Genomic DNA, 16,379 nt, shown 5'->3' with positions numbered 1-16,379 from the left:
GGCAAAGTTTTACTATTGTTGTACTGCGCCTAATGTACATAAAATGTTTCCAAGGCATCAGGCACTATATAAATGTTGCATGGTATTAAAACTGACCTGCCCTTGTCGGAGCAAATAATAATTACTCTGAATGATAGGAGAATCTTGCAGTTTCTTTGCTGTGAATGTTTGCCTGTTTACTAATTCAGAAAAGGTCTCATCCAGCAACTGCTGAAGCCAATGACTTAAGCAGCCACTGGCTCAAGCCCATATTTAAGTATCTGCAGAAGGGCGAATTACCGAAGTAATTTATTTTGCGTAAAGCCCTGCTCTCCTCATAGGTTGGACTGTGGTCTCTAAGGCATATTTCCTCAAACTGCATGCCTGGGGCTGAGTCACCTCTCAGTACGTAAGGCTGCCAAGTGTACGAGGCCATAGAGATGAAGAATGACTAAAAAGGACCTTACTACATAGCCCATATGATAGCCTCTGTTTGCAGCATGAAAATTCAAGCTGATGCCTTTTAATAGAAAGGTAATGTGAAGAAATTAACATTTGATTAAACTAAACACACGGGCCCTTTATATGCAAGGCCCTAATTTAGAGCACTGTCACCTCCATACAGGAAATACCAGCTGGAGCAGGAATGATTAAATTAAATCATCTGGCTCTTATGTGATACCATGAATGTCTGCTGAGAGGGGAAAAAAAAAAATCCCTCTTCTGTATTTCTGTAGATCTGCAGCAACCACCAAGGGACAGTTCTGTAGCAGGAAGGATTAAGTCTTGCACGAACTTCAGTGCTTAATGTGCTTTGGACTGGTGACATGCCCTTCGGACAGACCTACCCCAGTTTTATAATTCTCTTTCTCAGCCTGTTGGGCCTCTGGCAGTCCTTTCTCCTGTTTAATTTCCTCCTTGCTTCCCTCCCACTGGGATCCTTCACCATTCAGCATTTCTGCCACCCAAGTAGAAATTTTGATTGTGTCAGACAAGTGTAGAAAGAGAGACTTCGAGCTTGAGTGAGGAGAGAAACAGGGGCGTGTGTGTGTGTGTGGGGGGAGTGTGTGCATGTGTGTGCGCTGGGGGCCAGAGTGTTTTTTGAGGAGTCGAGAAACAGGCAGTCTCTGTGTCTCTGAATGGCCAGGGATTATATCACATCCAGAAATAGCTGGAGTGAGGCACACATTGCATACAGGTAGGGAGCCGCTTCTGGAGAGCAGCTACTCTTCCTCACCAAACCTAATTTAAAAAAAAAAAGTATAGTATAGTATATAAGTGTATATATATATAAGTATATATATATATAAGGGTACCTGTGTATTAAAAGCTGCCTGAACAGGCACTGTCAACACACTGGTGACCTGCTCTTTCATTTGTGACAACAGAGTACTGCAGGTGCCCAGTTTCATTCCTAGTTATTTATTTGCTTTTTGTTTAAATGCACTGACTTCTCTTGGCACAGGAATCTGGGACTAGGTGGAGTTGAGAAATTTACAAACCCAAGATAGAAACTGATTTTTTTTCTCCTTTCTTTTTATTTGTGGCTTTCCTTATAAAGGATTCCCTTAGTGATTTTCTTGTCTTTTCCTGCCTTTTTTCTCCCCAGATTTTCTACCTGATAGCACTCGTTCTGTTCTTGCTGATCACCATGTGTCAGGAGTAATGTAGGTGGAAGAGAATTTCTGTTTTGGTTGCAACTTTTGTGTTTATCTGTTTAGTTTTGGGAGACTGTTCAGTTTCAAGAAGTATTTTTATCTCAAAGTTCCTTGTGAACAGTGATGCTACAAAGACCTTGTTTTAGCACCACAAAAGCTACTGGAGGTAGTGCAGGTCTGTCTTCTGTCAGAAGCTGAAGTCTTTGATTTGCAAAGCAAAGTAACATTAAAGAGAGTCAACATTGGTGTAACATAATACTTTCTGGCTCTTTCCCCAGCACCATTGGGTACACACTTAGAACCACATTTTCCTCTCTCTTACACTGATACGATCCCAGGGAGCTGCATGGATTTGCACCAAAGCAACAGAGGGAATTTGTCTGTAAGGCCTGCGTGTAATGTGGTTATCAGTGCGTAACTGGTGCACTGGCCTTTCCCACTACCTCAGAACTTCACCTGTGAATCAGCACCTGCTTCTGCCTGTGCTCAAACAGCTTGTGTGGCGATCAACCAGGCAAGAGGGAAACAGGAAGGATGGAGTCAGAGGAGGTGTGAGGGTGAGTGGCAGGTGATTCGAACAAAAAGCTGGAATAGTATATTTATTTGGCACATGCTCTTTAGGAGTAGCTGGGAGGAGTTTATTTGAGATGTCCGAAGCACTGAGTACTGCTACAGCTTAGTGAGTTCGTCAATGAGGAACATAACACTCATAAACCCAGTGAACATGCACCAAGAGAAAGGGTGAGAGCATGTGTGGTTGCATTTCCATTTGAATGACAACCCAAGCAGATAAGAGAGATGGCAGATAACCCACATGGAATAAAGAAATAAAAAGAAAGCTTGGGAGTATGTGTTTTGGATAGCCTTTACTTGCTTCTGGGGAAAGGGGCATGAGGGAATGGAGCTGAGGACTTGCTTTAATGTTCATTTCTAGAGAACATGGGAGAAGGCATGATGCTGCAGGTGAGGTATGCTCTAAGGATTCAAGAGGTGAGGCGCCAGGCAGCTCAGGAATCTCTTGTGCTGCATCTTAATCTGCAAATCAGGCTTCTTGTCCTATTTGTCATTTCTGAATCGTGTTCTCAATTCTATAGTCAAGAACTGAATATTTTTCTAAAAGATTCCCTTCTGTAGGCCTCTGCTACTGGAAACAGCCAAGAAATGCTTGGTAATTTTAGACAGGCTCTTCTTTATATTAAAGCAGTGCATCTTAAAGCAACTCTTTCCGCTGTGACCTGCCTCCTGAAATGAGAGGGAATCAGGAGCTTCAGGGTCCTGTTTCCCCAGTGGCAAGGGCTGGTTCTGTCTGGTGCCATGCCTCAGGGAGGCATCTCACTTGGCAGGTGCAGGTTGGATTGCATACAGGAGAGAGAGATTTTGCAGTAAGTATCGCATCAGGACTGCCTTAAGCACTTGTTTAGAATTTCGTACAAGTTCTGAGAATAAAGTCAAGAAATTTTACTCCATTAACTTTTTCCCTATTTTGATGCCTGACATTGTAGGAATGTTTTAGTTTGGTGCTTTACAGGTATTCCACCACACTGTTGTGGAATGTGAGGCAAGCTTTCTTTAAAGAAGTTAAACATAGGCATCTTTGAACTACCCCACACCTTTTTTTTCTCATTGACCTACATCTTGAGTAATGTCCTGTCTCTAACCCTTCCTTTATTGGTATGTTTGTTAGAAAGTTTGTGTGGGGCAGCACTAACTAGGGATAGTATTTCTTCCCCTTCTCCTAGGCTAAGCGTGGCACACAGGCCCTTGTTCTGTTAGGACATGAGCAACTCCTAGAGGTGACAACAGAAAGGTCAAAACCCCAAACAGATTCTTTGATCTATCAGCAGCTTTTGATCCATTTGATCAAGTAACATTATTGACCTGTTTGTGAGTCCTAGCTATGGCAATTGTCTGAGTAGCTGTTTTGGCAGTTTGAAAAAGGGAGGTGGGTGAGAGTCACTGGGAGTGATGCTGGCTTGTTTTCAACTCACCTTCTCCTTGCCTATTGCTATCAGAAGTCTACATTTGGGGGGAGAGCTGATGTGGGCTCTGTAGATAGGCGTACACAGACAACTCATGGATCTGCAGCTGCACTTAAGCAGATCTGCAAGTCATCTCTCTGACATGGACTTTGTCATAGTTACACCTACGCATGAGACATTTGATTTGCATTGCAATTTCCAAGAAACAGCCAGTTCAGACTTAGGCCATGACTCAGCAGCACTAGCTATGAGGAATGTGGTCTCTAGAGCCTTTGATGCTTCCAAATCAATTTCAGGTGCATGTCACAATCTGTCAGCTACTCATATTTTTTTCTGATTTTTTATATTTTTTTTTTATTTCTGGCTGCTGAGCACCACCAGACCATGACCAATAGGATAAGTGGAAATCTTTTATTCACTGCTGTGTACTTGGATTACCATTCCCAAAACAGAGGTGGGAGAGGAGAATCTGTGCCTCATTTGGCAGCCACTTTGGGGAAAAGTTAATATCTTGTCTTAAACTGTCACTGAAGATAGGTTAATACTGGACATTATATGGAAGCAAGTGAGGTGCAGGCATATGTTCCCTTCTGCTGACTTGGCTGTGGCGACACTAAGCACAGCCAGCAAAGTAGAGCCTGTCAGTACTTGGATTCCTGTGGTGTTCATTGAGGAATTAAAAGTTAACTGAGGGTGGTGGCAAAAAATAGGTTTGCCTGCCTAGAAAATGCTAAAGCCAGTACTGAAAAGCAGAGGTGGATCTGAAGACAGTTCTTTCTCTCGGAACTTATATGAGAATTAAAACACATCTTCCTTGTAGCACATAGGCAGTTTTATAATCACTGCTGGTATTTCACCTCAGGATACTTTGTGGGGTAAAGAATTAATTTACCTTCTTAGAAGCCTGAGATTTGCTATTAATCATGAAGGAGAGTTTGTGGCCAAACTAGATGCTTTTTGGACCTCAGAAGTGATTCAACAGTCTGGGATGGGTCAGGGTGTACCATTACATCTCTGATAATCAGCCCGTTGAAACATACACACAGGGAAGTGCCACAAGATGTGATATGGCAATTTCACTTCCATGTCAACAGTAAAAGCTGCTATAAGGCTGCATAAAGCATCAGACAAACTGTGCAAAGCAGTAACTGCAGAATTAAAATATAGGATGTTTTGTTACATGCTATGTAGTGCCTACTTTCTCCCCCCACATCCCTACTTATCACAGAAAAGAATCTCTTAATGAAAAAAACACCCAATCATGAGTAAAAGGCAGTGTAGACAAAATTTTTTCTGGAGTTTAAAGTAGCATCTTTTCACACCCCCACGCCCCACCCCTGCAAACCTGCCAGCAGTTGAAGGATATAAAAAGGGACATTTAGGGAGAAAAGCATATTTAAGCTCCTTTGAAATGTGCTTGGCTAAAGGAATATTTTGAAGAGAGGGAGTGGAAAAACAAATGGAAAATATTTTCTCTGAAATGGGGAAAAAAACAGCAAACTGTCCTTCCTAAATAGAGATACTTGGCTGGTATGTAGTTTACACAGCCCTGGGTCAGACCTTGCAAACAACTACTAAATTAGGTCCAGCTACTTTGATGCTAAAAGCATGGAAGTGCCAATAATTAAGTTGCGTCAGATGTAGGAAATGACTGATGTGTCTGCCATGCTCACGATAGCAGAGTTCACTGTGCTGCCATTTGACTGACCTCTTTATGTAAGCAACAGGAATTTTCTTTTAAGGCAAATCAACTAGTTTTGCACCTTTGTTTTGTTTTCTGAACTGCTAATCCCCTAAAGGTATAGAAGCTATTTCAAAGAGCAAATCAGAGCGCCATAATTTAGTGTTGTATTATTTGTTGATGTATGGTTTGATTTAATGGATACTTATTATATCAGGTTACCATATAATTATCTTATTTATTGACTCCAGAAGTAAGTAGAGGGATTAGGAGACAGACAGAAGGGCCCAGTGGAAAGACCATGGCTCAGAGAATCGAACATATGACGGTGTGCTTTTGGCTCCACCACTCATTTACTCTGAACCTGAATCCTTCCCTCAGCCAGCCTGGCCATGATATCAGGATGGATTGCAGGGAGAGGACTCAGATGCTGACTCAGGGTTCAAAGAGATGCAGGAAAGAGTATAAAAAGGACAGAAGAAAGTTCTGAAAGAGAGATGTAAAATCAGCACCAAAAAAAAAGAAAAAAAAAAGGAAAAAGAAAAGAATACACACCACAGCATGCATTTGCATCAAGGCATTGTGGAAAAAGGTAATTTGGCCATGAAGGCCTGAAATTTGTTTGATCACAGTTCATCTCCAGCCTCTGCTAATGATTTCCAATGTGAAAACAGGTAGCCCTCAGATCCCCTTCTGCAAAACAAGGAGAATAAAAATCATCCTCCTGTCTTTGGTTATAGCTATTCAAATTATTGGAACACAGCTCCTCGCACAGCCTTCAGCCGTGGTTCTCACGACATTGTGACATTTGTGGCTTTTAGTCTCATAGTCCTTTGTCTGATAACCATTGACCTAAGCCAAAGGTTTGAGTTAGTAGGCACTACTGCAAAATAAAAGCAACATTGAAAGGCTGTCAGTGTAGTCTATGCTTCCTGTATTGATAATATTTGACATGTACTGACAAAATATTTCATCTATTGACAAGCTGAGTTGCATCTTTTCCCCTAAGAGAGGAGCAGACACACTGGTTCTGCTCAGCCTGTGCAAATTACTTTCTCTCTTTTGTTTGTTGTGTTTTTTTTTTTTTCCCTGAGCCAAAAACTGGGGATAATAGAATGTATCTATTTCCTTCCTAGAAAAGATCAGTTAATGTGAAATGGTGCATGCTGGCTTAGTGCTGAATAAGTGGGATACCCTAATCCAGCAAGGTATCTTCGTTCTATTGTACGCCTTTTCTGCATACCATCTGGAGTTGTTCTTTGCTTAGTATTTTCAGTATGTACCATATGTTTTTGCATGAAAATTCAATAAAATATGCATTATACATGAAAAGTGCTGTAGTAAATAAAGGAAGGATGGAATCCAGTCCCCTTTGTGAACGGCAGGGGCCCCAGATCTTCATAAAAGGTTTAGTCTAGTCTGACGTCTGTGCTTTTCTCCAATTTTATCAGTCTTTAGGAGATGCTCTAATTTATAACAAAACTCTGCTTTCCTGATGAGATTATTAGATGTACTTTGGCTGCCCTCTGCTGAGAGCATTGAATAAAACAGGGAAAATGTCCTTTTTCCAAGAAAGGTAACAGTGGGAGAAATCCTGTTTGTCCATAGGCTGGATCATGTCACTGCTGCTTGTGGTCATCCACAGCTTGGTATCTCACGCTGTCTGTTTGCTGCCTGTCAGAGGGCAAAGTCTTCTGAGCTACAGCCCTGTTTGTGTTTTGATGCCCGCCACTTGTTGTCAAAGGCTGAGTGGTTTTGTAGGGTTATGAAAATGCGGGCCCAGGCACTGCCCACCGTGCAAAATTACACAGCATTAGACAAAGGGTGGCCACAGGAGGAAACAGTGCTCTGTCCCCAGTCACTATTGCAATGTGCCGGGATGGGATTTGAGCTGTAATTCAGCCCCTTTTACTCAAAAGAGAAATTTGTCGCCGCGTGCTGTTCCTTATCGAGGTGCCTGGTTCTTCGAGTCCCATCTCCCACCCCTCTGCAGGCATCATGTCACTAGCACTTTCTGTAACTGGGAGAGAGCAAAAGGTTTGCTCCAACATCAACAAGAATAACTGAGGGACTTGCTGTTTATTGTGAACAAAGTGCTCCTGGTCTGCCATGCTATCGTCTTTGTGAAAAAACAAGGGTCGTGTGCAGATATTAGTGCATGTATAAAACAATAGCTCTGTTGTAGCTATTAAGGCTCTCTGTAATGTCCTGTTTTTAATACACTCTAGCAAGTCAATTTATTACTGATCTTCAGCTGAGCTGCACACTGTGTTTTGATGATGAAAGGGATGTTATACACATATTTAATTACTGCCCACATTTTTGTATAATTTTATCTTTTACTGTTTTAGATGAGACATCGAGTTCTACAGGAAAAATGCCCAGTGAAAAAATAGATTATTTAAAAGCTAATCTGAGTAGAGCTTGGCACTTAAATGTGAGAAAAAGTAATTGTTCCTATCTTCCTGCCTTTTCAGATGGTCCCTGATTACCAAAATGTACAAGAGCTCCCTTATCTAGACATGGTGATTGCAGAGACATTGCGCATGTACCCACCTGCATTCAGGTATCTATTTTTTTTTTTTCCTTTCTAATTTCATAGGGTAGACCCTTAGCTCTATAAAATGGAAATCTGCTGTTGGAAGACCCATGTGTCCTTGGTCTCTGTGCCAACATCAATAATGCTCGTGCATTTGAAAGATTTAATGTGGCCTATTGAAGGGAAAGTGGCTAATACTGGTATTTCTAAAGCAGTTTTTTTTTATAATGGATGGGCCAAGATTTCTTCCTCACCATTCTTCAAATCCTCCAGCATTAGAGGATGGAGCCATTTTGCAGTAGGACTAGACTTAGAAAGCCATGTGCTGCTGCTTCCATATGCCTTAAGGTTTGGTGATATGGAGCAAAGACCTACCCTAGCCTGTTGGCTAGTGGATGAGTTACCCTTCTGTCTATTACGGCCCTGATCTGTGGAAGGATTGCACATTCAGAAAGCTCTGTTTTACATGTGTGTGTAATTTGGCCCCCTACTGTTTTGCATTTAGTACTGCGTTATAGTAATACAGCTAAGCTAATGGCTACATCCATTAAATTTTGAAAGTTTTCCCCCGATGCACAGAAGACTAATTTTACTAAGTTGTATTGATGAACTGAAAACAAAGGAAACAGTATTTCATTCATGATACAGACAGCGAGATTGAGTGCACCCTCAGCAAGTTTGCAGGTGACACCAAGCTGAGAGGTGCAGTTGCCACACCAAAAGGATAGGATGTCATCCAGAGGGACCTGGACAAGCTGGAGGTTCAATAAGACCAAATGCAAGGTCCTGCACCTGGGTCGGGGCAATCTGCAGTTTCAATACAGGCTGGGGGATGATATCATTGAGAGCAGCCCGGCAGAGAAGGACCTGAGGGTGCTGACTGATGAGAAGCTCGACATGAGCCAGCAATGTGCACTCACAGCCCAGGAGGCCAACCATATCCTGGGCTGTATCAAAAGAAGCGTGGCCAGCGGGTCAAGGGAGGTGATTCTGCCCCTCTGTTCCGCTCTTGTGAGGCCCTTCCTGAAATATTGTGTCCAGTTCTGGAATCCCAAACATAAGAAAGATATGGAACTTTTGGAACGGGCCCAGAGGAGGGCCACGAAGATGATCAGAGGAATGGAGCACCTCCAGTATGAGGACAGGCTGAGAGACTGGAGGAGAGAAGGCTCCAAAGAGACCTTATAGCTGCCTTCCAGTACATGAAGGGGGCCTACAAGAAAGCTGGGGAGGGACTGTTTACAAGGGCATGTAGTGATAGGACAAGGGAGAATAGCTTTAAATTGGAAGAGAGAAGGTTTGGATTAGACATTAGGAAGAAATTCCTCACAATGAGGTTGGTGAGGCACTGCAACTGGTTGCCCAGGGAAGCCTATGACTCTATGAAAATGAAATTAGAAAACTGTTTGAATGTCAGGTTTCCAAGTTATCACAAGCACAAATGCAAATGATAAGAATGGAACTTCTCAAAGTGGTCAGCTGGTTGCATTTGCTTCTCATGAGGTCAAGGGAAAAATTCAGAAGACTGGAAAGGAGCCAAAGCTCAGCTTGCTGTAAGAGCCTTTGTAAAATTTACCCCACTATTGCAAACACCTAAAAATAGAAAAACTTAAAATCATATTTTCTTTTACATGTTCCCAAAGATCAGAAGTCAAGATTTTTCCATGGGCATTTGCAGGACTCTTCGGAGAGTAAATGTCAAAGATACTTGTTCCTGGATGAGATGTCAGGGCTTTTTACTGTGTTTTACATTGTATGCAAGTGGAAATTGTTTTGCCAGTTAAAGCATCAGCAATCTTTGAGTTTCACCTGAAACACTGGAAAACAATCAGTGATTGTTGGATGGGAAACAGAATGAAAATGGAGCAAAGTTGTTCTGAAGTTTTGGTCGGCATTGTCAGTGATGTTTATTGATCTGGCTTTTACGCTGATGGATGTGTAATGGATAGGACAGCCCAATGCCTCCAAAAGATGCTAACTGCCTATGACAAGGATAATGCTGAGTTAGGGGAGAATTTAGTAGCAGCCAAGCTTGTTATAAAATGAATTGGGTTTTTTTAACAAAATAACGTACTAGCTAGAGAACTTTCTTCCCTAGAACTCATGTCTCTACTATCACTAACTTCATGTAGGGATGAGCAGGATGGCTTGTCAATGTGTTTTTTAGCATGCCAGTGTTCTGTTCCAGGTTTTGAGCCTCAGTTATTTATTTGTCTATGAGAAAGACAGAGATGGGTGACAGCGAGGAAAGAATGTGTTCCTGTAATGATACCAGACTGACAGCCTTGAAGCTGAAATCTTTATTCGACTTTTTAGGCAAAGTATGGGGAGCAGCAAGGGAGCTTCTGCACATTGTCTCGTTCCTGTTCTCCCAGCTGGTCCCAGGGAATAGCTCCTAGACTGAGACAGCAGGGCACTCACCTGGGTCTGGGTGGGTTTAAGGTCTATAGCGACTGCCTAGACACCAAAAGATCTATATCAGGATCAGCCACCGTGCATGCACACCCACACACCAATTTTTACAGATTTTACAGACCCAAGCTCAGCTCTGGCAGGCAGCTTTTCTTAGTCTTCTTGTCACAATGAGGTTCCTAAGGACAATCCTACTCTGTCACCTGTCACCACAGGGTGGGAGGAAACTGGAGAGTTTTGTTGCTAATGTCGTTGGCTGTCTTTGATGAGTGTATCTGAAATGCAGTTTTCCAAGGCTTGACAATTGGTTGTATTTTTTGTAGCAGCAGCAGAACATTTAGCTCTAATATTGAAACCATCCCTTGGTAAGTTTCAGGTGCTGACCCAGCATGGGGGAGCTTCTCAAATAAACAAACTCAAAACTATATTTGATATAAATTTTTACTGGAAGCAAATCAGCATACTCTTTCTGCCTGTTACTAAAGATGACTGACATTTCATCTGCAGTTTTCATGAAACTTTGAGTCTGAACATTAGCAGCAAAATTGCAGTTTAACAGTTAACATTTTGGAAAATCATAAGCAACCAGAAATGCTTTACTGTGAAAAGGGCAAAAGTTAGCCAGCTGGGTTGGAGCTGTGTGTTTCTAGGTGGAGATTACTGTAACCTGAGAAGACACTAGCATCAGCAAGGGTTGCTGTATTTATCTACTGGGAAAGTATTACTCCTGAAATTTCAGGGTCAGGTCCAGCTGAGGGATTGACTTTTATGGCTCCTCATGCTGTATTTACCTTTGTTAATCATCTGGGATACATGACACTTACTCTTGCAGGTTCACTCGGGAAGCAGCTAAAGACTGTGTAGTGCTGGGGCAGCATATTCCAGCTGGGGCTGTCATTGAAACCGCAGTTGGACACCTCCACCACAACCCTGAGTTCTGGCCACAGCCTGAGAAGTTCATTCCTGAGAGGTATGCGGAATAATGCTTTCCATTCTTAGTGTCCTTATTTGGGCCTGTTTAGATGAAAGGCCTGCTTTAAATACTGTTTCATGCATTAGGGTGGGTGCAGGACTCCAGCCTGCCCAGTGGAGACACCAGAACCTGCTGCTCTTTCTCAGCCACAGTCATCCACTATTCACTCGAAGCAGAATTTCCACCAAGAGGAGCACAGTTCAATTTAGATAATAAAATATGTTCTTTCTACCAAATTAGACAAGTGATGATAGTGGCGCCTCCCACAGACGGTGTGAGGTTTCATAGAATCACAGAATCACCAAGTCGGAAAGGACCCACAGGATCATGGAGTCCAACCATTCCTAACACTCCTTTAAACCATGTCCCTAAGCACTTCATCAACCTGTTCCCACCTCCAGGGAAGGTGACTCAACCACCTCCCTGGGCAGCCTGTTCCAGTGCCCAATGACTCTTTCTGTGAAGAATTTTTTTCTGATATCCAGCCTGAACCTCCCCTGGCAGAGCTTCAGGCCATTCCCCCTTGTCCTGTCCTCTGTCCCTTGGGAGAAGAGGCCAGCTCCCTCCTCTCCACAACCTCCTTTCAAGGAGTTGTATAGAGTGATAAGGTCTCCTGTCAGCCTCCTCTTCTCCAGGCTAAACAATCTCAGCTCTCTCAGCTGCTCCTTATAAGACTTGTTCTCCAGCCCCCTCACCAGCTTCATTGCTCTTCTCTGGACACGCTCCAGAGCCTCAACATCCTTCTTCACCCCTTGTGGTGAGGGGCCCAGAACTGAACACAGTATTCGAGGTGCAGTCTCACCAGTGCCAAGTACAGAGGGAGAATAACCTCCCTGGACCTGCTGGTCACACCGTTTCTGATACAAGCCAAGATGCCATTGGCCTTCTTGGCCACCTGGGCACACTGCTGGTTAATGTTCAGTTGGCTGTCAACCATTACCCCCAAGTCTTTCTCCTCCGTGGTCAAGGTTGAATTGTGGCATAGGTTTTCAGGCCTATTTTCCAAATTGGGTGCTGCAAATAGTGTTGTCTCTGGATGTAGAAATTCTGAAGTGAGGTAGTATATTCACTGGCATACCCAGAAATATCATGCAGATCCTGACTGGTTTAGATCGCCCTTTTCCCCTCAGATCTTGTAATGGTGTGATTACATTGTAAGTGCCCTCCTCCTTCCCCCCTCTTCCCCCGTCTCTGACTGGGAATTTGCTCTCTGTCCATAATTTAGGACCCTGGGTTCTTAGCTCTGCTTTGCAAGTCATACCTTCACATGGAACATTTATGGTCTTCAGCTGGGGGGAGGCACTGTCGAGTTCTTGGTTTTGTTACCTATCCTGTGTTACAGATGCTGAGTTGAGCCTACACGGAACATTTAAGCTGATGTGGTGCTGTGTGGAAGGACAATTTACTTTTGTGGGCAGCTACATTTGAAGCTGTTCTGTGGGCAGCTGCATTTTAAGCTAACATCACACTGAAAAGTCTACTAAGAAAAAAAGCACATGCTCCACAAACACCTGGGTGTCAGCCCAAAACCATCTTTGCCAGTGAGACAACACATGTAGAGTGCAGGTGTTTTTGACCAGTGCTCCTTCTGGAGCAAATCCTGGCATATGTCCTGCCAGGCACCTTAGGCCATGAAGAAGAGCGCTGCCAGGGTTCGAGAAGCCCAGAGCTTTTGTTGGGGAGGAATCTTAGCAATAACTGGAAGCTGGGGGTTGGGAGTGAAGTTAGCAACATTTTTCTAGAAATGCTGTCTTAGTTGTTTATTCAGCTCTTTAACAACAGTATGAAAGTGCATCACAGGGTAAAATGGATAGTGGGGGCAGCAGTCCCCTTGACTCATACAGTACTGTTTGTTATGAATCTGACATTAATTCCCTTTTGAAATTTCCCTGAGGAATGAAGCATAATTACTAACAGTCTCCCCAGCTTGCATCGGTTTGTAATGTTACTAAGAATATAAAATAAGAGCTTAACAAAAAATAAATTAATTCAGCTACAGCCTTTTTTCCCCCTAATATTTTGGTTTGAAATCTGCCACAGGAATAATACAAAAGACTTTAAATTTAACAGAGTGATATATGAGGGCAGACAAGGCAAGAATAGCATTAACCTGCTTGCATGAGGTCTGCAACAGTGCTCAATATATGAGTTAATGGCCCTTCAATCTCAGATTACAGTCTTCTAGAGTACTTTCTGCAGTAGTATCCCAATTTTATTTAGAATCTTTAAGCATGAGTATGATTTTAGCAGAAATACACAATATAATTTTTTGCCAAGCCTCAAAATAACCTGTATTACCATGCATCTCTTTTTATACTGCATGAATTCTGTGGGCCTTAGCAGTCTAACATTATTGCAAACTGTATCCAAACAGATAAGAGATTATCAAGGATGAACATATACCTGGAGGACAGAATGCTTGTCTGCATACAGAGCTGGAAAAGTAGTTCTGTACTGCCAAAACAGCTCCAAATACCTGATGACATGAGAGGACTATTTAGTTGTCCAGGGTAATGCCATCACTGTAAAGGTTTGCTTGTTTTGAGGAACAACTCTGAGCAGTAATTCGTCACAGGCTAGGATTCACACCTTGTTGATTATGCATTGACCCTAATAACTTGTACTGACCCAGCCTCTCTACTCTTGTGTGTATATATTTGCTGTCCAGTATGCATCCGTCTTTGCAGATGTCGGCAAACAGTTTTTACTTCTTTCACTTTGGACTGCTGTTCAAGTAGGAATTTTGTGACCTTCATTGTGAGGAAAGAAAAAAAGGAAAAAAGGCTCATTTCTAATGGATTGCTCAAGTATTTTAAAGCTAGCTAGTTGATGCAGATCTGCACACAGACTGCCACATTAATCAGTCTTTCCAATTGAACTGACATACTCTAGCTCTAAGGACAGAACTGTTTGCAATTTCAGTGTTTCTCAACTTGGGACGTGGTCCCTTTGGGGCAAGAGCAGAAAGAAGGGCTGTAATGAATTGTAATAACTGTCTTCCTTGGCCTGTCCAATCCCATGAGATCTCATCTCCCCTTGCAAGCTTCAAAGAGAAATTCCCATTGATCTACATCTATGGTGCACTACAGGGAAGCATTGTTGCTAATTCTAGTTAGTTCACATTGCAGCCTGTTAGTTTTCTCTTAGCTGTAATCTCTCCCTCATACATGTGAAGGTCTACACAGCCTGCACATTTGCACCTGAAGTTATCATTCTTCTGAGTGTGCTCATCAAATGAACGCAATTCATTAAAGGTATATTGGAAGTAATACTGATGTCAGTCTTGTCCTAGAATCACCAGCTGACAAAGGTTGATGGCCATAAATCAGTTTTCTGTTTACTTAAGGGTGTCAGGCCCATCAAGACATCATCTGTCAATAGTCCCCTTGACCTGTCTATTAAGACCAATTGAAACAACCACCTTTTGAGATGTAAATGAAAAGCTCCTAATCAGGAGCAAAAGAGCTAAAAAGCATCTCTTGAAACAGTTTCTATCTCTGCATCTTCTAGGTTTACAGAGGAGGCCAAGAAGGAACGGGATCCCTTCACATATCTGCCCTTTGGGACAGGGCCCCGTGGCTGCATTGGCATGAAGATGGGTTTGCTGGAGACAAAAATTACTCTGCTGAGAATTTTGCAGAAGTTTCAATTTAAGACCTGCCCAGAGACTGAGGTTTGTACATGCAGAGGCTTAAAGGCCACACCTGTCAACTTCAGGAAGTTGACAATGTGTGCTAGACAGGACGACTGATTTGCCTTTGTGACTTTCCCTTCGCTTGAGAAAACTGCTAGAGCCACTTCCATAGTAAGGAAGGACAAGAGGCCTGGACCACATGCTTTAATAAAAATGTAATTTAATCTTTATGATATTTTCAACAAAACAAATAGTTACACAGCTCTGTCTTAGTGGACAGCAGTGTAGCAACAGTGCAATCAAAAACCCTTATACAGGGTGAAACCGGGTCTATGTCTTTCATGGGATCTCAGCACTTTAGTATATGCCTGTGGCTATATACATTGCACCTGTCACTTACTCAGCAGCCCTGAGTTTATAGAGTTAATTTCTTTCTGTTCAGATCTACAGTATACCTGGACAACTACTGCCTCAGCCTCTGGCTGTAAATTCTATTTAATATTATACTACCACAGCTGACTGTAAAACTAGTACTTTACAGCTTCCACAGTAATCCTGGTATGAATTTGTCCCCCAGCAAAAACGTCTGTCTGTATGTGTGGCTGTTATATACACTTAAACAAATACATACGACTGTGCATAAGGTGCTCTTTTTTCTTTCAGATTCCTTTGCAGCTGAAATCAAAAGCCACACTTGGACCAAAAAATGGAGTTTACATTATGCTAGAATCTCGCTAAAAGAAAATGTACATGCTGAAGCCTCCTGGGATGGGACTCCTTGTTCACTGACTCACTGGGTATACTTATCTTTCAAAGCCCCAAAGACAGGTGGGAGCCTAAGTCCCACTGAAGGTCGGTGAATGCTGCCTCACTGCCCTCCTGTGGGAGAGCCTCCAATCACTCTTTTAAATGAGAGGTGGGCTCCGCAATCTTTTTGGTGGTTTTTGAATTGCTGTGAATAGTATCTGTAAAGCAGCAGCCCACTTTCACTTGCTTTTCTACATTACATTTCCTTTCTTTGAGAATACTTTCTTCATACTTAATTTCAATAAATGGAGCAGGTGTTAAGCATACACGTGATTTACAATACACTTTAATTACAATTCATTATCTCACACATCCTTCTCATGCGCTTAAAAGTCCCCACTCTAGGCAAAGCAAAAGAGGCACCACAGTTATTGCAGAAGATCTGGGGTCCAGTGCATTGGATTTTTTCATGAACTCTACTAAAACCCAAGGTTGAGTCTCCCAGACAGTGCTTAATTTCTCCCTGGCTCTGCAAAGTGGAAGGAGTTGCACCTTCTTCATGCTTTTGAAGTGATTTGAAAACCATTTAGATTAATAATTTGCAATTGGCACATGGCATTGATATGACTGAAGAGGAATGAAGAGTTCCCCTCCTTAAGTTAAGTTCTAGTAGCTAAGACCAAGGAAATGAGATGACAGCCGTTTTGCTGGCTACTGAGCTGCAGTTGTAAAGATGGAGAAAAAAAAGAAATGCTAATGTAAAGAAAGCAGGAGGAC

At 42.5% G+C, this 16,379-nt stretch overlaps 1 protein-coding gene across 6 annotated transcripts in view; it reads left to right on the top strand.

The window, feature by feature from the left end:
- TBXAS1 (thromboxane A synthase 1) overlaps positions 1–16,043 on the top strand; it is a 243,142-nt gene extending 227,099 nt beyond the window's left edge. For all 6 annotated transcript variants that reach the window (XM_054086768.1, XM_054086793.1, XM_054086766.1 and 3 more), the window contains 4 exons: positions 7,775–7,863; positions 11,081–11,218; positions 14,732–14,894; positions 15,519–16,043. In XM_054086768.1, the coding sequence (XP_053942743.1) occupies positions 7,775–7,863; positions 11,081–11,218; positions 14,732–14,894; positions 15,519–15,593 (465 nt within the window). In that variant the 3' untranslated portion in view covers positions 15,594–16,043. The remainder of the gene's footprint in view (positions 1–7,774; positions 7,864–11,080; positions 11,219–14,731; positions 14,895–15,518) is intronic.
- The last annotated feature ends 336 nt before the right edge of the window (positions 16,044–16,379 follow it).

This window comes from Cuculus canorus, chromosome 1 (assembly GCF_017976375.1).
Source record: "Cuculus canorus isolate bCucCan1 chromosome 1, bCucCan1.pri, whole genome shotgun sequence".
Classification (NCBI taxonomy): domain Eukaryota; kingdom Metazoa; phylum Chordata; class Aves; order Cuculiformes; family Cuculidae; genus Cuculus; species Cuculus canorus.
Note: the sequence above shows the minus strand (reverse complement) of the source record. Positions and strands in the feature narration are given on the sequence as shown.